Source organism: Symphalangus syndactylus, chromosome 20, assembly GCF_028878055.3.
Source record: "Symphalangus syndactylus isolate Jambi chromosome 20, NHGRI_mSymSyn1-v2.1_pri, whole genome shotgun sequence".
Taxonomy (NCBI): domain Eukaryota; kingdom Metazoa; phylum Chordata; class Mammalia; order Primates; family Hylobatidae; genus Symphalangus; species Symphalangus syndactylus.
The window spans coordinates 58,614,332-58,636,938 of NC_072442.2; the positions used below are offsets into that span (position 1 = coordinate 58,614,332).

The window sequence follows — 22,607 nt, forward strand, 5'->3', positions numbered from 1 at the left end:
CTCTTCCAGGACCCCACCCCCAACAGGTCCCAGTGTGTGATATTCCCCTCCCTGTGTCCTGTATTCTCATTGTTCAACTCCCTCTTCTGAGTGAGGACATGCAGTGTTTGGTTTTCTGTCACAAGGAACCTGGCCATTAGTCATCCACACAGGACTGCACTGTCTGAGGAGGGCGACCATGCTGATTACCCACAAGTGTGTTGACTCAAAGCCTCTGTCATTAAACCTGTGTTGAATAAATGCCCACAGGGCCAGCTTGTCGAGGCGCGGCTCCTGACTCTTCACAGCACCCTCCTTGGGGTCTGTAAGTGGCCTGTCCCCTAGCCTCCTCTTTCACTGGATACCTGTGTCTGAGTGCCTTCCTTCATCTGTCATTCAGCCAGGATCTGCAGGTCGGACCTGGCAACCAAGCCTCAGACAGCAGGAACAGATCCAGGCAGAGGATCTGAGCTTCCAGAGGGAGAATGGGAGGCCCCTTTGGCCATCCTGAGCTAGCTCCATCTCTGGCTATGCTCCTCTCTGGCTCAATGGCTTTCAACTCTTCTCTAACACCTAGCTATAAATCCCTAGGATCTTTGTGATAGGAAAAAAGCATCCAGTGGTTCTCCCATGCTTTCTCCTCAAGGATCACTTGACCGGAAGCCTGCAGCCTATCATCAGATGCATGGCCAATGTTGGAACCATGACCCTATTGCCTCCACTCCAGGCAGAAATTGGACTCAACCATTTCCCATGCTCTGTTCTCACAGGCTTCTACCGGGTCCTTCTAGAGGGAGAAGCGACCTCAGGGAAGGGGATGCAAGGGTGCCTCAGGCATCCTTGTTGCAGACCCCAGAGGGATATATATCCACCAGGCGTCAAATGCAATTGCCTCTTCCTGAACCTCCACAGTTCAGAGCCTGGAGTGAATGTGTTACAGAGAACACTGCTAAGGCCTGGGACCCTCTCATGATACCCCAACAACCCAAGAGTATTCTAAAGGTGGAGTCCTTCGAAGAGAGAAGCCAGGGAGGTGCACGTCTGAGTTCCAACCCAATCTCTTGGAGGAGGAAGAAAGGGAGACTGAGCTTAGGAAGAGAATGGGAACTAAATGTGACAAATTGCTCTGAGAGTCAACAGGGGAGGAAGAACCAGAGAAAACAGGAAGACTCCTAGACTCCTATTTACCCAAGAGCACTTGGACAACCATGTCTTCCACAGTGCCTAAGCGTACATCAGTGTAAGACTTGAAGACAGCATGGACTTCTTTTGCAATGCAAACACACAGGTTTACTGGTATACATATTGTCCTCTGGGGTCAGGTGGCTGGGTCCTCTTGCTTTCTCTATTATCTCAGTTCTACCTGCTAACTGTTGCTCTGATCAAAGGTAAGTTGTCTTTTTCACTGGGGTGAAAAATGGACTCCATCCTTCCTTTTTTGTTTTTCTGTTTTTTTTTTTTTTTTTTTTTTTGAGATGGAGTCTCGGTCTGTCACCCAGGCTGGAATGCAATGGCACAATCTTGGCTTGCTACACCCTCCACCTCCTGGGTTCAAGCAATCCTGCTGCCTTAGCCTCCCAAGTAGCTGAGATTATAGGTGCACGCCACCACGCCCAGCTAATTTTTGTTATTTTTAGTAGAGACAGGGTTTCACCATGTTGGCCAGGCTGGTCTCGAACTCCTGACCTCAGGTGATCTGCCCTCCTAGGCCTCCCAAAGTGCTGGGATTACAGGTGTGAGCCACCATGCCCAGCCCATTCTCCTTCTTAAGAGAAAAAAAAATGTAGCAGAGACATATCAATGAGTCATGCTATATGTATGAAGGAAGACTTAATTCTTGGGATCACGTGTCTTGAACAAATGTTTCCCATCAAAAAAGGAAGTATTTGCAGAAGAAGGACTGTTTAAGCACAGGTGACCTCAACTGTTGAGCCCCAGGCCTGGGGTCAGGCTTAGCAGCTTCTAAGTAAGAAATGACAGGATATTTGTAAGAGTCGCTATTGAAGAGTGTGCAGAGCTTTAGGAAACGGGACAGTCAACTAAGAGTCTGTCAGGCAGATGTGGAACTCACGTCTTTTCAAGCACAAGCCCTCCAGAGAGAGGCCTGAGGAGGCTTCCACTTCTTTAGAAAACAGCAAGTCGTTGGAACGAAAAGCACTTTTAGATTTTAGAAAGAACTCAAGTAACTACTTTCTGATAGCAATAGCAATGAACCAAGTTTACCCAGCAGGAATGAAACAAGGTCATTTATCAGACTTGAATAATTCAGACAGCCATGCATGTTTCATGGACAGGATTTTATTAAAATTGTACATAGATCTCATATTTAAATTAAAAAATGAACTTTTTTTCTAGTATCAAAATAGTTATTTTTAAAATACCCTGAAAAACTTTAATACAATTTTTAATATATTAAATATTCACCTGAACTCTCAGCCATTTATCTCCCATCTCTCTTTGCTAGAATCTTCCCTTACCATCACTATCATTCGTTTTTGTTTTTTCTCTTTTTTTGGCATCTTTAATGCTTATCCCAGAGAAGCATTAAAAATAAAATATTTTTAAGTCCACGGTTTTTAAAAAAAAAAAAGAAAGAAAAAGGAAAAGGCAGTGACAGTATTTGACATGACGCTGAAGACTCTTATTAACCAGGTTCACCTTGTTTGCCCACATCCAAAACTTTTTAGTAAATACCAGTTCTTGCCCTGAAACTGGTAATACTGACCCAATAGCATCCTCTAGTGGCCAGACTGTAGCAAAGCACCCAATGATACAGGAAGGTTTTGGACCTTGGGTTATATGGACCTTGGGTGTTGGAAGTCTAGATATGGAGAACCCTCCACCCCCCCGCAAAAAAAAAAAAAAAAAAGATTTTTTTTTTTTAGGGATTACAAGACAACTGGCTTCCTGGAAACCCACTCTCAACATAAGCTGCCTACAGTTGCTTGGCAAAGTCCCAAGAATGCCAGCGTCACACAATACTGACACGCTCCATCAAAAGCTGGACTCTGGTAAGGTTTTCTTTCGACCTAAAGAAAGAGTGTGGTATTTGACCCTCTGAAAGGTGCCATAAGAAGCCTGCTCCCCTGGAACAGTCCTCTGTGACATGCCCAGTGCACTGCCTCTCGGGGCCCTGCTGGCTTTACGAGGGAGGCGGAGAGAGCTGGGGGCTGACCAGACATCCCTCTCAAGCCGGCTGCCCAGGCCCCTGGCCAGGCCCTCTGGGATCCTGAGGGCAGGAGGTGAGCCTGGAGGCTGCCCGTCCATGGCAGGACTCAGCCTGCCACTCGCCAGGGAGACGGGGTGCACCTGTGGAGAGACCTCTGCCCTCTCATTCCTCCTGTTCTCCTTCTTCCGAAACACCGACCTCAGAAGGGTGAGTGTCCCCTGCAGGGGTCTGTCTAGCTCAGAGGTGCCTCGGCGACTGTCTTTGCTGTTTCCAGAGAATCCCATATAGGGGGAGGGTGGGCTGCTTTTGCTTCCCATCTGGAAGCTCTCCTTCCAGTTCATGGCCTTCTGGCCCTCCGGTCGAGCTGGTTTCTCATGCTCCACTGAAGGCATCACAGTGAGAGGCAGGTCAAACTTTCTGGGAAGCTTGATGTCCTGTCCTGCATTTTCCTTGAGGTTCCTTGCTGTGTTTGGACCATCTGAGTTCCCAGGGGCCAGACAGTGGTTGGATTGAGCCAAGGGACAGGGCACCCCGGCTGGACCTCTTTCAATGGCCCGCCCACTATCTTCGCTGTTAGCAGGAAGGGCGACGTTGGACCTCGGCGATGCTGACTTCTCATCCTCACCCGCAGTGCCCGTCAACAGCGACACAATGGACTGGCTCGTGGACCGAGGTCTTCGTCTGGATTCCAAGTACTCCACCAACTCGACGGAGGCACCTGGTGGTTTCTCCTTGGATCCAAAGGACCACCGCAGAGGCATGGTCTTAAACGGTCCCTGCTTGGCTCGGGAAGTGGTGGGTGCCTTCATGCTAATGCTTCTGCCTTTCACGCCCCGTACCAAACGCCTGGGCTCCAAACCTCCTGAAAGAGATATAGAGACTGTCATTGTACAAGCCACCCTGCAGCTGAAATGCCAGTCATCTAACATTCACTGAGCACCTCTGATGTGGCAGGCACTGTGCTGGGCACTGGAGACACAGCAGTGAAGAAGCCACATAGGGTTCCTGCCTTTGGGGAACAGCAATGGTTTCACCCACTCTTCCTCAATATCCACTTACACGTTTGAAGCCACAGGGTAAGCCAGTGCCAAAGAAGGTATCTACATGCTGGGCAGCACAGACACCTGGCAAAGCTCAGTATCACGGGCATCTAGCCCTAAGAATGAACATCAGTTTCATCCGTCTTTAAATATTCCCATGAAACAGAATGCCCAGCGAAAGTTCCTACTTTTCTAGGTCATATTAGGTCCTTGTACCTTTCAAATGCAAGAATCTCAGATATCCTAACCCTGGGCTAAAAAAGAAAAAAAAAGGTATTAAAAAAATATGGCGAAAATCACAATTACTTTTGCACCAACCTATACAACTCGTAAAAATATATACACGTGTGTGTATTATGCATGCATGTGAAAACATACAAATAAGAATAGAGAAATAGATGCCAAAAACAAGGTGTGGATAGGGCCCTGGCAGTGCTGTTTGTGATGGATTTTTTTTCTTAATTCTTTCCTATATCTCAACATTTCTAAAAGGAACATATGTACAACCAAGGTTGTGTATTTTTGCTTAAGAAATTCTCAGTCTTGGGAGGCTGATGTGGGCGGGTCACGAGGTCAGGAGTTAGAGACCAGCCTGACCAACATGATGAAACCCCATCTCTACTAAAATACAAAAATTAGCCGGGCATGGTGGCACATGCCTGTAATCCCAGCTACTTAGGAGGCTGAGGCAGGAGAATCGCTTGAACCCGGGAGGTGGAGGTTGCAGTGAGCTGAGATCATGCCACTGCACTCCAGCCTGGGTGACAGAGCAAGACTCCGTCTCCAAAAAAAAAAAAAAAAAAAAAGAAATTCTCAGTCATCAGTCACTGTACCATTAAAATGCCTTGTTTTGCATGATGTCTGCAATCACTGAGAAAGAATTCTTCAGCTGAAACACACAATCCACCCGGCACAAGGACAGTCACACACATCTGGAGAAAGGTTGCAGGGCAACCTCTAAAGTCTGCCCCATGGGTGGCCACTCTCACTGTGCCACTTCCCTTGGTTTGGATTGACCTTATTAAATCCCCAGCCCTTTGGAGGGGGCGGGAAATGTTCTGGGGTCTGAGATGTGTGTGAAGTTTATTTCTTTTTTTCTCTTCCACAGCGCTGGGAAGGGCAGAAAGGGATGCTTTGTATTAGTAGGACAAAGTGTTTGAGGGTGCTATGGACTGAAGGTTTGTGTCCCCTGAGATTCATACACTGAAGCTCTAATCCCCAACATGATGGTATAAAGGGGTGACGCCACTGGGTAGTAATCAGGTCGTGAGGGTGGAGCCCTCGCGAATGGGATTAGCACCCTTCTAAGAAGAGGTTGAAGAGCTAGCCAGCTCTCTTTCTGCCATGCGAGGACACATGAAGCTGTCTGCAGCCTGGAAGAACCTCTCCAGAGCCCCATCATGCTGGCACCCTGATCTCAGACTTCCAGCCTGCAGGACTGTGGGGAAGAAATGTCTGTTGTGGATAAGCTGCCCAGGCGTGGTATTCTGTTCTAACAGCCTGAACGAACTATGAAACAGAGAAGCTCCAAAAGGGAGCAGAACTGCTGCCGTAAAAAGCCCCCTGTCAGCAGCACAGCCAACACGATGTGTGACACAGAGAGGGGCCAGAGGTGGTCAGATGCACAAGTGAGAGCTCAGGAAGGGCAAAGGAACGAGGTGCAGGAGAGTGAAGGCTGCAAGAACGCGGGGGAGGCAAGGTGCGCATGGACCAAGCAAGCACCCCTAGAGAAATGGCTGGAGCAGGAAGAAGCAGAAAGCCCGTGACCTCCAAAAGGAATTAGAAAGCATCTTAAGGATGTGACTTTCCAGGTTTTTCATAAAGAATGTTTGATTTTTTCTTTCCTCAAAGCTTTTCTTTAGATTAGCCAGTCATAGACACAATTTTACCCAAAATACTCTGTAATTTTGGTTTGGATTGACCTTATTAAATCCCCAGCCCTCGGGGAGTGGGGGGAATGTTCTGGGGTCTGAGATGTGTGTGAAGTTTCCTTCTTTTTTTCTCTTCCGCAGCCCTGGGAAGGGCAGAAAGGGACGCTTTGTATTAGTAGGACAAAGCTGTGACTTTTAGCCTTTCAAAATGAGAGCATGTTGCCTGGAGCCCCGGCAGGTGGCGAGAGGAGTTGGCAGCTGCCCGAAATAGCAGTTCTTCCTTTCTTCCTGGTAGGAAAGGCTCTCAGGCCAGGGGCTGACATCAACGCCTGAGCCACATTTCATGGGAAGCACAGATGCCCACGGAACTCGTGTCTCCTCTTTCTCAAGACGGCAGTGAAAAAGCACGCTTGCTATCTTTATTCTCCTTCCACTTATTGGGCTAGGATAACAGGATCTGAGACAGTGATGGCTTTAATAAAATTGAGAAATAAACAGCCTAAGAACAGAAGGGAATAAGAGGCCCCCACGCTCACATCACACTTCCTCTCTACTAAGTCACTTCCCGTCCAGGGTGGGTGCAAGTCCTGGTACCCCTCCCCCGGGGAGATGGACGAACCTTCTGGGATGCTGGGAGACAGTTGCTGAACACAGTGGTGTTCAGAGACCCCTGGGCACTAACTCTGGTTCAATCCCTGCCCCACCCCGCCCCAAGAAGATTCTGTTTCCAGCCAGTCTGGCTTGAATGAGAATGAAGAAGAGCCTAGAGCCTTACACTGCATTAAAGACACAGGCCGTTCGGTTCTTCCTGAAGGTTATACAAGCCCCACAGCATTCATAATGTGCTTCTTGGACCCCACAAGAGCCCCCTCCACGCAGATGGCGCCAGTGCAGCTGACAGGCTCAGTCCCCTGACACCCCCTCCGCACTGCAGCTCTGGAGCCAGCAGACGCTGCTTTGAGAATGGTCACATCTGTTCCTGTCCCTGTGTGGCCACCTTGATTTCTACATGACTTTTTTATTTTTGGCTAATCAAATATGCATCAATCCATACTCAGGTGTTTTGTGAACAGGGCTGGGGACCTCTTGGTGCCGTACTTAATGCCCACCTGCCCCCCCGCCACAGAACAAGACTTTTCCTAGTTAAGCATCTTCTGTCTCTTCAAGGGCTTCCATCATGCTTCATACATCTACCTGCTTACTCCTTCAAAAAATATTTAATAAGCACATACCATGTGCCAAGGACTGTCTTCAACACTTGGGATACAGTTGAGGGAAAAAGAATATGGTGCACCTGTCTTTATGAGGTTTGGCAAAAGCAAGAATACATGATACCATACAATGCTTCTTTTCTTTTCTTTCTTTAGTTTTTTTTTTTTTTTTTTTTTTTTTTGAGACAGAGTCTCGCTCTTGTCCCCCAGGCTGCAGTCCAGCGGTGTGATCTTGGCTCACTGCAACCTCCACCTCCCAGATTCAAGTGATTCTCCTGCCTCAGCCTCCCCAGTAGCTGAGATTACAGGTGCCCACCACCACGCCTGGCTAGTTTTTGTATTTTTAGCAGAGACGGGGTTTCACCATGTTGACCAGGCTGGTCTTGAACTCCTGACCTCAGGTGATCCACCCGCCTCGACCTCCCAAAGTGCTGGGATTACAGGCGTGAGCCACCGTATCAGGCCCCATATGATGTTTCTTGAGCCGTGTACAATTACTTCACAGCCTGATGACCATTTCTGCATGGAGGTCAGAGTGCAACCTGGGACAAGCCTAACCCCCCAACTTTCCTCTGGTCCCCGTTAAGATAAGAAAAAGCTACACCGATGAGTTGAAGCTTCTCCACCTCCGAGACTGAACCAGCAGGACGAAGCGAGGAAGAAAAAGGCTGGCTGTCACACCACCAGCCCTCGGGAGCCAAGGCTGCTGCCCTTTTCATCACTCCAAGAGCCACTGCCATACAAGAGAGGGTGGGGCAGAAAAGAAAACAGCAACACGCATGAGGCGGTCTGGCGGTCAGAGAAGAATCACCAGAAGCATCGGAGCAGGCGGCTGATGAAACAGAGCCAGCAGAGGAAATGTGACAGCTTAAAATGATCAATAAACTTGCATCTCAAGGAAGAGACTGAAAAAACAGGGACTGAAAAACGTGACTGACCAAGAGACAGAAACTACAAGAGCGGCCGGACGCGGTGGCTCACGCCTGTAATCCCAGCGCTTTGGGAAGCCGAGGCGGGCGGATCACAAGGTCAGGAGTTCAAGACAGCCTGACCAACATGGTGAAACCCCATCTTTACTAAAAATACAAAACCCCGTCTCTACTAAAAATACAAAAATTAGCCAGGTGTGGTGGTGCGCACCTGTAATCCCAGCTATTCGTGAGGCTGAGGCAGGAGAATCACTTGAACCCGGGAGGGGGAGGTTGCAGCGAGCCAAGATCGTACCACTGCACTCCAGCCTGGGCCACAGAGCAAGACTCCATCTCAAAAAAAAAAAAAAAGAAAAGAAAAGAAAGGCGGGGAGGGGAGGGGAGGGGAGGGGAGGGGAGGGAGGGGAAAAGAGAAGAGAAAGAAACTACAGGGGAAAAGGCAGGAGACTCAGAAGATAGATCCAGGAGACTCAACAGCAAATCACAAAAATGTCAAAAGCAGGAGAGACAATCATTAAACAAAAACCAAAAGACATTTGTCTAAAGACAGGCCTGAGTCTGTAGAACAAAAGGCACCCCCAAGTTCTAGGTAAGGTTGAAGAACAAAAACCCTCACCTAGGCATATTCTGGGAGAATTTCTAAACTCCAAGGTCAAGGAGAGGATCTTAAAAGCTTCCCACCAGAAAAAGACAAGTGACTCTCCTGTAAACAAAAAAAGCCTGGGCTTCTCACCTGCAACCCTGGGGCCTGGGAGGCTGTGGGAAAACAGCTTCAGATGCCTGAGAGAAAAGACTGCGACTCAAGAGTCGTGCAACCAGCCAAGCTGCCATTCACTCCCAAGTGAAAGGAAATATTTGCGGCTGGGCAAAGATTTTGAGAACATATCACACATACTCGAATGAACCAGACTCACTACCTCAAGATGGGGGGGTGACAAAGAGGAGAAAAATAGTGGTGCACAGTGGACACTGCAATCCATGTACCGTCCACTACCCTACATGCAGGACAGACGGCTCAGAATGTGTCACATAAAGCTAAGTGCTGCGAGGGGAATTCTGATAACAGTCTGGAATAGAACGTACTAGGCCCTGTCAGCAAAATCTAAGAGTTTGCAAAAGAGACCAGAGGGGGCACATGAAAGCCTTTCAAAGCTCTCATTTTCGGGGGAATGACAGGGAAAAGAGTGACAACAGATATATTATATATTTCTCATCTTATGGCGGGGGGAAGGAGAGAAGACAGTGGTGAAATAGAGCACCTTGAAGGAAATAATTGGCTTCTAAATACTGGGATAGAGAAAGTAGCAATTAACAAATTGCTACTTTGTGACCTGAGCGGCAAAACTTCCCAATAAACCAGGAAAGAAAGAGTGACTGGCTCGCATCAGCAACAACAAGGAAAGGAAAAGAAAAAACAGCCATATAACATCTTCAAAAACGAAATGAACAAAATTAAGTTTCGCAGCTGTTACATTAAGTCGGCATGGACTGAAGGCTCCAATTATAAGACGGCCTCTAAATTTTTGGTAAAAAGAAAACAAAAAACCCAACACCAGGCTGTTTAAGAGAAACCACTTAAAACTAACTCAAAAAGAAAGGTTCCTAAAGCCCAAGAGAGGGGCAAAATGATAGCAGGCAAATGCGAAGCAGAGAAGGCAAAAAGAAAGAAGAAAAGGGTGGGATTATTAAACTTGGACAAAGTAGAATTTGAGGTTGAAAACATTAAGCAGGGATAAAGAGCCACATTATAATGATAAAAAGCACAATTCATAAAAAAAGATCTAAGTCATAAACCCGTAGACAGCTAGTAATAAAGCAACTAACAAGATAAAGCGAAAATTATTAAAATGAAAGGATTACTTGATTAAAGATACAGCTAGGCTGGGTGCGGAGGCTCATGCCTGTAATCCCAGCACTGTGGGAGGCCGAGGCAGGTGGATCACCTGAGGTCAGGAGTTTGAGACCAGCTTGGCCAACATGGTGAAACCCTGTCTGTACTAAAAATACAAAAAAAAAAAAAAAATTAGCTGGGTGTGGTGGCAGGCACCTGTAATCCCAGCTACTGGGGAGGCTGAGGCAGGAGAATCGCTTGAACCTGGGAGGTGGAGATTGCAATGAGCTGAGATCACACCACTGCACTCCAGCCTGAGCGACAAGGGTGAAACTCAGTCTCCAAAAATAAAAAAGATAACAGCTATACAGGAAGGTTTCAGTATATCTCCTTCCTGCCAGAACTCCCAGAGAAGGTACATTTAAAGACACCGGGGACTTGAATAGACAATCAACTCACCTAATTTAATAGTTATGATATGAAGCTCACATCCCTCAAATAGACAATATACATTAGTTTGTACGTGCACAGAGCATTTACAAAAGAGTAATCATGTACTTGACCACAAAAAGGGACTAATGTGTGGCCTTGTGGCGTAATGGTAGCACGTCTGACTCCAGGAAGGGAATAATTTTTGAAAACCACATTCTTGGATCACAATCCACAAACATCAAAGAAAAAAGTTGACCAAAATAATCTGAAAGAGTTGAGAATTCCAGATAACCTCTAGATCAAAGAAGAAATCAAAACTGAAATGAAATACTATCGGGAAAGTGCTGAAAAAGAGAAAAACAAAACCTTTGAGGCCCAATAAAAGCCATAGAGGCAATTTATCATCGGAAGCGCCCATACTAAGAAGCTATGAAAGCTTAACTTTCAGGGCCCCTTATTACCAGGGGGTCTCTGGGAAGGACTCACAGCCATTTTTTTTTTACATGGTCATGACTGTATAAAAATGGCAAAAGTAAGATGTTTTTATATTCTTTTTCTTATAGAAACTTCCCCCACACCCACCTCAATTATATAAGTTGCAGTCTCCAAAACACTTGGATCCGTTCATTTTGGTTTAAGATTCCTTCATTATTATGATGTTCATAACCACGGCTACCTGAAAGGTGGTGTTCTCAGGCTGTCAGCATTTCTATACAGACAGCTGCTGGTGCTTTGCAGTGGTGACTTTTTACTGAGCAGGACTGCTCCTGGGCATCGCAGGACACTTAGCATCCTTGCCCCCAATCCGGGGAATAAATGCCAATAGTCACCTCTACTAATTTTGACAGTCAAAAAAACCCGGCCGGGCGTGGTGGCTCATACATGTAATCCCAGCACTTTGGGAGGCCGAGTTGGGCAGATCACCTGAGGTCGGGAGTTCAAGACCAGCCTGACCAACATAGAGAAACCCTGTCTCTACTAAAAATACAAAATTGGCCAGGTGTGGTGGTACATGCCTGTAATCCCAGCTACTTGGGAGGCTGAGGCAGGAGAATTGCTTGAACCCAGGAGGCAGAGGTTGCAGTGAGCAGAGATCGCAGTGAGCAGAGATTGCAGCACTGCACTCCAGCCTGGGCAACAAGAGTGAAACACCGTCTCAAAAAAAAAACCAAAAAACAAAAAACACTCTCTCCTACATATTTGCAAAGTCATGACGGTGAGAAGGAGAGGTGGTACCAACCACTATTTGAAAACTGATATGCTAGATTTTCGTCTTGCCCAGGTTTAGTAAGAATAATAAAAAAAAAAAAAACTGGATTTTTCTTTTTCTTTCTTTCTTTGAGATGGAGTCTCACTCTGTCGCCCAGGCTGGAGTGCAATGGTGCAATCTTGGCTCACTACAACCTCCACCTCACAGGTTTAAGTGATTCTCCTGCCTCAGCTTCCCAGGTAGCTGGGACTACAGGCATGCACCACCACGCCCAGCTAATTTTTGCGTTTTTAGTAGAGACAAGGTTTCACCACATTGGCCAAGCTATTGAGAAACTCCTGACCTCAAGTGATCCGCCTGCCTCGCCCTCCTAGTCTTTCTTTTTTTTGAGACAGGGTCTCACTCTGTCACCCAGGCTGGAGCACAGTGGTGCGATCAAGGCTCACTGCAACCTCCACTTCTTGGGCTCAAGTGATTCTCCAGCCTCAGCCTCCTGAGTAGCTGGGATCACAGTCATGTGCCATCATGCCCAGCTAATTTTTGTATTTTTAGTAGAGACAGGGTTTTGCCATGTGGACCAGGCTGGTCTCGAACTCCTAGCCCCAGGTGATCCACCTGCCCCGGCCTCCCAAAGTGCTGGGATTACAGGCATGAGCCACCACGTCCAGCAAACGCTGGACTTTTCAACCCTCTCAGAACTTCTAAAACAGCTTTCAAAATCTGTCACCATTTTAGTCAAACCCCAAGAGGGAAAGCTCCCTTAGGAAGCAAGGCTCCTGCAGCCTCTCTCCATGTGAAAGCGACTCTAATCTGGCATTTACGTCTAAAGAGCCTGAGAGCCAAGACCTGGCACCCAGAGGGAACGGGTCTATTTCAGTCCCACCACTTTCTAGGGGTGAGCCTTACAACCAGGTGTGACTGGTTGCTTCACACCGAGTCTCAGACATCCCCTTGGTAGGGCTATAAGGTCACCTCTCCCAAGGGTTTTGAGGACTGAATTAGAGAATGTGAGTAAAATGCCTGCAAGGGTCTGCAGGACAGTTATCATCCCTCCCCCAGCCCTCTCAGGAGTCTCTGAGGAGTTTTTCTAGAGCTGTGCCTGACATCTGTCTGAATACCATCTGAAAAACTTGGACCATCCTTTGAAATCACCTCCTCCTGGGAGGGTGTCAAGCACATTTCTCCTCGGAAGAACCGAGAAATGGCCTGAGGTACTTTGCCATTACACAGAGCTGAGATGAATTTTTGAGCTTATCATAGGCAGTGCTGACAGGGATGAATGAGCTTGAGAAAGAACATCTTTTTTGTTGCAGACACTTTTTTTTTTTTTTTTGACACGGAGTTTCACTCTTGTTGCCCAGACTGGAGCGCAATGGTGCAATCTCAGCTCACTACAACCTCCACCTCCCAGGTTCAAGTGATTCTCCTGCCTCAGCCTCCAGAGTAGCTGGGAGTACAGGCATGAGCCATGGTGCCCGGCCATAGACACTATTTTAAACGTGCAATCATGAAAATATAAGGGGAAAAGAAATGTCCAGCCAGGACAAGTCAAAACATACTGCATGAAGTAGTATGCCTGCACAGAAACGGATTCTTTTCTTCTTTTTCTTTTCTTTTTTTTTTTTTTTTTTTTTAAGACGGAGTTTAGCTCTTGTCGCCCAGTCTGGAGTGCAATGGCGTGATCTCGGCTCACCGCAACCTCCACCTTCCGGGTTCAAGCAATTCTCCAGCCTCAGCCTCCTGAGTAGCTGGGATTACAGGCATGCACCACCAAGCCTGGCTAATTTTGTATTTTTAGTAGACACGAGGTTTCTCCATGTTGAGGCTGGTCTCGAACTCCTGACCTCAGGTGGTCCGCCCGCCTCGGCCTCCCAAAGTGCTGAGATTAGAGGTGTGAGCCACTGCTCCCAGCCCAGAAACGTATTCTAAGGAAATCAGACAACTCCAAGATGCACAGACACACGATGAGTGTCATGTCTACTCGTGAAATTCTGGCAGCCCAAATGCCACACGCTGGGGAAGGAATTAACTGAACCCTGACACATAAATCACTGTAAACCAGAGGGGTGGACTCAGTGAGAATCTAAAACCACTTGTAGCTTTAAGATCCTATCATCGTCTCTATTAACTCACAAAGATCCTATCATCGTCTCTATTAACTCATGTACCAGACTATGTAACCAGAGTCTGGTACATGCCTGGTACAGTAAGTCTCTGCGGCATCATTGATAGGCTCTTGATAACCTGAACTTGAAGCAAAACAACATATAATGAAACCAATTTTCCCATAGACTAATTGATATAAATAACAGTTAAGCTCCTACAGCATATTTCTCATCCCAAAAGCATCGCCAAACTTCTAAATAAAGACCCAAACACTTCTACTATTAAACATTGAAATAAATGTGAGCCATGGCTGGGCGCAGTGGCTCACACCTGTAATCCCAGCACTTTGGGAGGCCGAGGTGGGCAGATCACCAAATGAAGAGATCAAGACCATCCTGGCCAACATGGTGAAACCCCGTCTGTATTAAAAATATAAAAATTAGCTGGGTGTGGTGCTGCGTGCCTGTAGTCCCAGCTACTCGGGAGTCTGAGGCAGGAGAACCGCTTGAACCGGGGAGGCGGAGGTTGCAGTGAGCCGAGATCGCGGCATTGCACTTCAGCCTGGCGACAGAACAAGACTCCATCTCAAAAAAAAAAAAAAAAAAAAACAAAACATATATATATATATATGAGCTATACATACATTTAAGAAAAGTAACAAGTAAGATAATTATTTGCCCACTTATTCCAGCTCAGGATCATGAATGGCAGGAACCAGCCCTGGATCGGCTCCCTCCCATCTCAGGGAGACGCACTCACACTGAGACCGTACAGAAAATCAGATCACCTAACAGTCCATCTTTAGGATGTGGGAGGAAACTGGAGCACCCGGAGAAGACCCACGCAGACATGGGGAGAATGAGCAAACTGCATTCTCCAGTAGTCCCGGCCAGGAATCAACTATTTTTTCTCATCAACATTATAGCAAAATGACCGCTGAACGAAATGACATTATTTAAGGGCCTGCTGTATTGCATTGGGTACTTGGATACAAACGATGACATAAAGTATAAAGAAATAAGCAGCTGATGAACACACACACACACACACACACACTGTGCCCAAGCGATTCCACTCCTAGGCATACACCCAACAGAAATGCAGACGTGCGGACACCAAGGACAGGATCAAAAATGTTCATAACAGGACTGCTGGTAATGGCTGCAAACCAAAAACAACTCCGAAACCGAACCACAATACAAAATATAAACATGCAAACTATTCTTCCAATGTAAGGACTTTTTTTTGAGAGGGAGTCTTGCTCTGTCGCTCAGGCTGGAGTGCAGTGGCGCGATCTTAGCTCATTGCAACCTCTGCCTCCTGGGTTCAAGTGATTCTCCTGCCTCAGCCTCCAGAGTAGCTCAGATTACAGCTGCGTGCCACCATGTCCAGCTAATTTTTGTATTTTTAGTAGAGACAGGGTTTCACCATATTGGTCAGGCTGGTCTCAAACTCCTGACCTCAGCTGATCCACCAGCCTCGGCCTCCCAAAGTGCTGGGATTACAGGCGTGAGCCACCACACCTGGTTCAATGTAAGAAATTTTAATAAGGGAAACAGTGAGATTCATCAAGTAGCAGACATCGCAGATAGCTTCACGACAAAACTTGCATTGGATTTTTGGAGAATCCATAAATAACTCAAGAAACCATAAATCTGTAACAACTCAGGGTGTTCCTCTTGACGACCAGGCCAGATTTCTCCAGGTCAGACCACAAGGCTAGCCTCCGCAACAGATTCCAGCCCATGGATGAACCTGCAGAAAGGAGGAGGTGGTTCCCCAACCTCACCCTGCACCCCCTCTTCTCCAAACCCCTGTGTTTCCTTTTTTATTGACAATCGTCAACAGACAACAGTTCGCTCTCTCTCTCATAAGTAAATTTCTGTGCAGAGAACTATGTATCTCCAAGCTGTTTTTTATTTAAAACAGTATGATCGAGAGAGATACAAGAGAGCAAGGTGCTAGAACATTCTACTTTTTAATCTGGTACATGAGGATGTTCATTTTATGAAAATTTATCAGATGTATACTTAATATACTTAAGTATTGAAGGATTAATATACTTTACTTACATATGCTTATATATATATTATATATAATTGTATGCAGTATGTAAAATATACTAATCACAAGTATGTATAATATTTCTATTAAAATTGTATTTAAAAAACTAAGTTAGGACCTAACAAGAAATAAGGAACTAAAAAAATAATTTGAACACGTTACCACTTTCTGGCTGAAGGAACAAAAAGGCTAAATAAAGATCACACACACACAAAGGCACACAGACACACACACAAAGGCACACAGACACACAAAGACACACACAAAGGCACACAGACACACAAAGATATACACACAGGCACAAACAATACACACACAAACACACTCATATACACATACACACTCCCACACACACACACAGAGACACAAACACAGACACACATACACAGACACATATACACATATACATACACATAGACACACAGGGACACACAGACACATATACACAGATACATACACATAGACACACAGAGACACACACACAGATACACAGACACACACACAGACACACACAGATACATACACATAGACACACAGACACAGATACACAGACACACACACAGAGACACAAACACAGACACACACACACAGACACATATACACAGATACATACACATAGAAACACATAGACACACACACAGACACAGACACACACACAGACACATAGACAGATACATACACATAGACACATAGAGACACACACACAGACACATATACACAGATACATACACATAGACACACAGACACACACACACAGACATACACACAGAGACACACACAGACACATATACACAGATACATACACATAGACACACAGAGACACACACAGATACACAGACACACACACACAGAGACACACAGACACAAACACAGACACATACACACAGACTCACACACATACCTACACAGAGACACACAGACACACACACATACACACAGAGACACACACATATACACACAGACACACACACAGACACATACACATAGAGACACACATAAGACACACATAGACACATACACAGAGACGCAGAGACACACAGACACACAAAGACACAAACACACAGACACATAGAGACACACACAAAGACACAGACACACACAGACATACACACAGGCACAAACACACATACGCAGACATACAGTTCTTACATAGTAATGCTGGGTTTTTTGTTTGTTTTTTTGAGACAAGGTCTCGCTCCGTCACCCAGGCCGTAGTGCAGTGGTGTGCTCACAGCTCACTGCAGCCCTAACTCCCCAAGCTCGAGAGAGCCTCCCACCTTAGCTTCTCGAGTAGCTGGGGTAACAGGCACATACCACCATGCCTGGCTAACTTTTTATAGAGATGGGGTGGGGTCTCACTATGTTGCCCGGGCTAGTCTTGAACTCTTGGACTCAAGCGATCCTCCTACCTTGGCCTCCCAGAATGCTGGGATTCCAGGTGTGATCTGACAATGCTCAGCCTTAAGGACTTTGCTTCTGTGGTTACCCCCTTGTTCCCAGCACTGTCATCAACATCTCCCTGTGGACCTGATCAACTGAATGCATCTCTACTATCTCCTACTTAGCTGTCGGCCCGCCTTCCTTCAGTCAGCTTGCCTGGTGGAGTGTGTAAGCACTGCCACTTCCTCCACCCCAGCCTCTGCTCCACCTGCTGCAGGCAGGCCTCCCTTCTCTCCAGCCATGGCAGATGCTCCTGGCAAGTCACTGGTGGCCTTCCAGCCTGATGGAATCTCCCCATCCTCACCTTACTCAGCCTCTCAGCAGCATCCAGTACAGTTGGCTACTTCCTTAAGATTCTCTTTTTTGCATCTGTCAAACACACTCACCTGGTTTTCTTCCCCTCACTGGCTGCTCCTTCTCAGTTCTTTTCCTGGCCTCTCCACCTTTGCTCAACCCTTAGATGTTGGAGAGCCCCCAAGTTTGGTCTCGGGTCTTCATTTTTTTTTTTTTTTTTGAGATGGAGTCTTGCACTGTTGCCCAGGCTGGAGTGCAGTGGCACAATCTAAGCTCACTGCAACCTCCACCTCCCAGGTTCAAACGATTCCCCTGCCTCAGCCTCCTGAGTAGCTGGGATTACAGGCATGTGCCACCATGCCCAGCTAATTTTTTTGTATTTTTAGTAGGGACAGGGTTTCACCATGTTGGTCAGGTTGGTCTCGAACTCCTGACCCCATGATCTGCCCACCTCAGCCTCCCAAAGTGCTGGGATTACAAGCGTGAGCCACTGTGCCCAGCCTTCATTCTTTCTCATCTGTACTATTTCCCCTGTAGTACATGCCTGTAATCCGAGCACTTTGGGAGGCCAAGGCGGGCAGATCACGTGAGGTCAGGAGTTTGAGGTCAGCCTGACCAACATGATGAAACCCCGTCCCTACGAAAAGTACAAAAATTAGCTGGGCATAGTGGCAGGTGCCTGTAATCCCAGCTGCTCTGGAGGCTGAGGCAGGAGAATCGCTCGAACCCGGGAGGCAGAGGTTGCAGTGAGCCGAGATCGCACCACTGGACTCCAGCCTACGTGATAGAGTGAGACTCTGTCTCAAAAAAAAAGTACAAATATACAGTTAGATAAAATAAGTTCGCATGTTTAATAGCACAGGAAGGTGACTACAGTTACCGACAATCTATTGTATATTTCAAAACAGCTAGAAGAGATTTGAAATGTTCCTGTCACAAAGAAATGATAAGTTTGAGGTGATGGATATTCTAAATACCCTAGTTTGTATGTAATGAACACATTGTACGCATGTATCAAAATATCACATGTACCCCAAATATATGTACAATTATTATGTGTCAATTTTTTTAAAACAATGATTAAAGCAGAAGCATTTAAAAAAAAAAAAAAAAAAAAAAAACACCTCTCCACTCGCTATCCACTACACTTAGAATAGAGTCCAAACTTTATACCTCTAGCTCAGAAAGGTGGGTTCTGCCATGGCCCCTGTCCACTCCTGCTGTCTCTACTCCTGGGTGTCTCTGCTCCGGCCACAGCTCTGGTTTCTTCCGTGCCTCACACATCCAATGCTCACTCCCAGCCTTCACCCTGGAGGGCTCCTCTCCTGGAACACACCCCTAGGCTTCTACACAAGTCACTCTCTCTCACTCAGGGCTGTGTTCAGTGTCGCCCCCTAGAAAGATGTTCCCCGCTTGCCCTACCTCCCGGGCCCTGTGCACCCTCTCTCCTCCACCCCGGGCCTGGATACCCTCTTCCCTGATTCTCTTTGCCATTCTCCCTTCTTTAAGTACCATGTTCCCAGGTTTACTTGTTTATGACAGTAATCTATGTGGGGGCAGAGAAAAGGTACCTGTGGCTGGAGGGTAGAGGATGGGGAGAAGCGGGCAAGGAAGGGCAGGTCATAGAAGACCCCATTTAAGAGATGAACGAACCTCTTGTAATCATGGACCCTTTCCATTCAAGGCTATGAAGTGACGGCGCTTTCATACTGAGCAATAACAACAGACGTTACAGAAAATGAAAATCAACCAAGCACATTTAACCAACATACCCTTTTCCTGATTACAGAGGCTGTTGGTGAAGACGGGAGAGTCGGGAACCTGGGGCAGGGAGGGGCAGGGGGCAGAGCTCCAGGACAGCAGGCTTCCCCTAGTGCTGCCAGCGTGGCTCCCCAGTCGTAGGAGCCAGTGATCGGACAGGGAGGAGCTGGTAGAGCCTGTGGAGGAAACACAGAGAGGGAGGCTGAGCCCAACCCCAGCCCTTCAGAGTCCTAGGGGAGCATCTCACAGCCAGATCCCCATTCCGGCCCCATCCTTCAGCCTCGGAACTACAGAACCAGAACAGAACTGCAGAAACCAGTCAATGACGAAAGGGGAAACCTATGATCGGGCACCCATGTGACTAAGCTTAAAAGTTTAGGGAGAGGCATTTGAGCACAAAAAGGAAAGTATGGGCCGGGCGCGGTGGCTCACGCCTGTAATCCCAGCACTTATGGAGGCCGAGGCGAGCGGATCACCTGAGGTCAGGAGTTCAAGACCAGCCTGACCAACATGGTGAAATCCCGTCTCTACTAAAAATACAAAAAATTAGCCAGGCGTGGTGGCGGGCGCCTGTAATCCCAGTCAGGAGGCTGAGGCAGGAGAACTGCATGAACCCGGGAGACGGAGGTTGCAGCGAGCCACAACCGCGCTACTGTACTCCAGCCTGGGCAACAAGAGCGAAACTCCATCTCAAAAAATAAAAAACCAAACAACAACAACAACAACAAAGGAAAGTATGTTGACAAGCTTTGAAATGCTTTCCATGAAATTACTTGTCACCAGCTTTGGCATTCTAAATATGTTGTTTGTTTCTTTTTCCAGAGCCAAAGGACTGTATTACTCGGAGCTGCAGCCAGAGGCAGAGTAACAGTGTTTTATTAGCAGTACCAGGGCCCCAGTACGCACAGTTCAACAGGTGATAAGCCATGTTACAGGAAGTGTATCCCAAGTTTAGGGAAACCAGTGGGCATTAAGGATGCCTACCCTTTGCACCGTAGGGATACATTATCTTTATTATACTGGACAGTAAGAAAACCTTCTTTTCTCGAATAGGGCAGGTTTTTAATTCTTTTGTCAACATCTCCTTCTATAAATGGAAGCTAGACTTGCGTTAGGATTGATTTAGACCAGCTGAGGACTCTTGGATTTATTTGGCCATTTTCTGATAACTGTTAGGAGAAAATCTGCTTAATTATTTTTTTAATGCTCTCTTGTCCCACAGATAAGGACAGTTGGTTTGCAGCGTGAAACAAATCACACGAAAGGGTCAGTTTTGGCACTTTCTTTCTCTAGACTTCCAAGTAAGTTTGAGGCTGTCTAATAAATGAATTGCTGGAGTGCAGTAGTGTTTAAACAGCTACCTTCGAGAGGCTTGGACAGGCGGATCAAGAGGTCAAGAGATCGAGACCATCCTGGCCAACATGATGAAACCCCATCTCTACTAAGAATACAAAAATTAGCCAGGCATGGTGGTGGCATGTGCCTGTAGTCCCAGCTACTCGGGAGGCTGAGGCAGGAGAATCGCTTGAACCCAGGGGGCAGAGGTTGCAGTGAGCCAAGATCATGCCACTGCACTCCAGCCTGGTGACAGAGCGAGACTCCATCTCAAAAAAAAAAAAAAAAAAAGCTACCTTTCCTAGAAAAGTCCTGCATCCTTTATAACTGCCCTGCCTTTCCAACAGGACTGACATCAGTTTATGTTACACACACCTCATAAAACCTGCTGTGATATGAGTGAGACTAGGAATACGGAATTCCACACTGCCAAGCATCGCCTGCCCTGAATACAAACAATTATTCTTTTCCCCTTTCCTGAATTATAATCCATCCATCCCACACCCTGGCAAATGAGCAACTAGTCTATGCTGCTCAGGTTTCTGCAGCAGCATCCCAGGCTTCCTCTTTCAGATCCTTGCCAACCTCTCCTGGTCCTTGATGTTCAACTGAGCCTCTTCCCAGTTCTTAAAGTGACTTCCTCACACCGCCCTCCTGTCATGAGCAGCAGCACCTACCTCTCATGGAGCTGCTGGCTGACCAGGGAGGGATGCTATTCCGCTTCTGATAGAACAGGATGTAAGCCCCTCTGGTGTTGACCTCATCTTCTCGAAGTGGTTCCACCGTGCTGTCATCGTAACTGTACCACTGGCCATCCAGAGAGTTCCGGCAGTAGGCTGCAAAGGTCCCAACCCCAAGTATCAGTTATTGGAGCCCCAAAAGGTCGGAAGACATTTCCCACTGGCATAGCTGAAAAAGCGATATGTTTAAACCAGAATGAGAAAAAAAAAAAAAAAGTCCATTTTTGGCCAGAAATGAATTTTTTTGGAATCAGAAAAGATCAGTAAGTTATACCCTCAGATTCTTACTGATAACGAGTGCTGTTATTATTTTTTATTTATTATTTATTTTTGAGACAGAGTTTCACTCTTTTGCCCAGGCTGGAGTGAAGTGGCGCGATCTCGGCTCACAGCAACCTCTGCCCCCCCAGGTTCCAGCGATTCTCCTGCCTCAGCCTCCTGGGTAGCTGGGATTACAGATGCCTGCCACCACACCCAGCTAATATTTATATTTGTATTAGAGACAGGGTTTCATCATGTTGGCCAGGCTGGTCTCGAACTCCTGATCTAAGGTGATCCACCCACCTCGGCTTCCCAAAGTGCTGGGATTACAGGCGTGAGCCACCATGCCCGGCCAAGAGTGCTGTTGTTTTAAGTTGAATATTCTACCCCTTCCTCAGGCAAAATCTCAAATAAAAGGGAGCTCCCAAGTTAGGTAGCCAAACAATAATGTCAGCGTTCACCCCATTTCTTCTGAGAAGCTTCAAAATGCATATTTCTGATTAAGCATGCAATAAAAGTGAAGATGAGAATCACAATTGGGCTTATGGCATACCTCTTTCTAAGAACTGAAGTCAAACATCTAAGGAAAATTCATAAATATTCTCACCATTTCTCAAACAACGACAACAAAATATCCTTTTCCTTGCCCTCTACGTGTCAGCAAATGACAGCATAACCCAGTAATCTGGAGGTTTGCAAACTTTTCCCATAAGGGACCAGATGACAAATATTGAGACTTTGAAGGTCACATATGGCCACATATGTTTTCTGTCGCATATTCTGAGTGTCTTTCTCCCACTTTTAAAATTGTAAAAACCATTTTTAACCAATAGATTATTAATAAAGGGGGGAAAAAAAACAGGCTGGGCGTGGTGGTTCACGCCTGTAATCCCAGCACTTTGCAAGGCTGAGGTGGGCAAATCACAAGGTCAGG

The 22,607-nt window shown here is 46.6% G+C and overlaps 1 protein-coding gene across 10 annotated transcripts in view; it reads right to left on the minus strand.

Annotated features, from left to right (window-relative positions):
- Nucleotides 1–2,257: 2,257 nt before the first annotated feature.
- The window catches only part of USP43 (ubiquitin specific peptidase 43), an 85,064-nt gene continuing 64,714 nt past the window's right edge, over nucleotides 2,258–22,607 (minus strand). For all 10 annotated transcript variants that reach the window (XM_055257262.2, XM_055257272.2, XM_063629442.1 and 7 more), the window contains 3 exons: nucleotides 21,350–21,508; nucleotides 19,349–19,513; nucleotides 2,258–4,010 (listed from right to left, as the gene is read on the minus strand). In XM_055257262.2, the coding sequence (XP_055113237.2) occupies nucleotides 2,974–4,010; nucleotides 19,349–19,513; nucleotides 21,350–21,508 (1,361 nt within the window). In that variant the 3' untranslated portion in view covers nucleotides 2,258–2,973. The remainder of the gene's footprint in view (nucleotides 4,011–19,348; nucleotides 19,514–21,349; nucleotides 21,509–22,607) is intronic.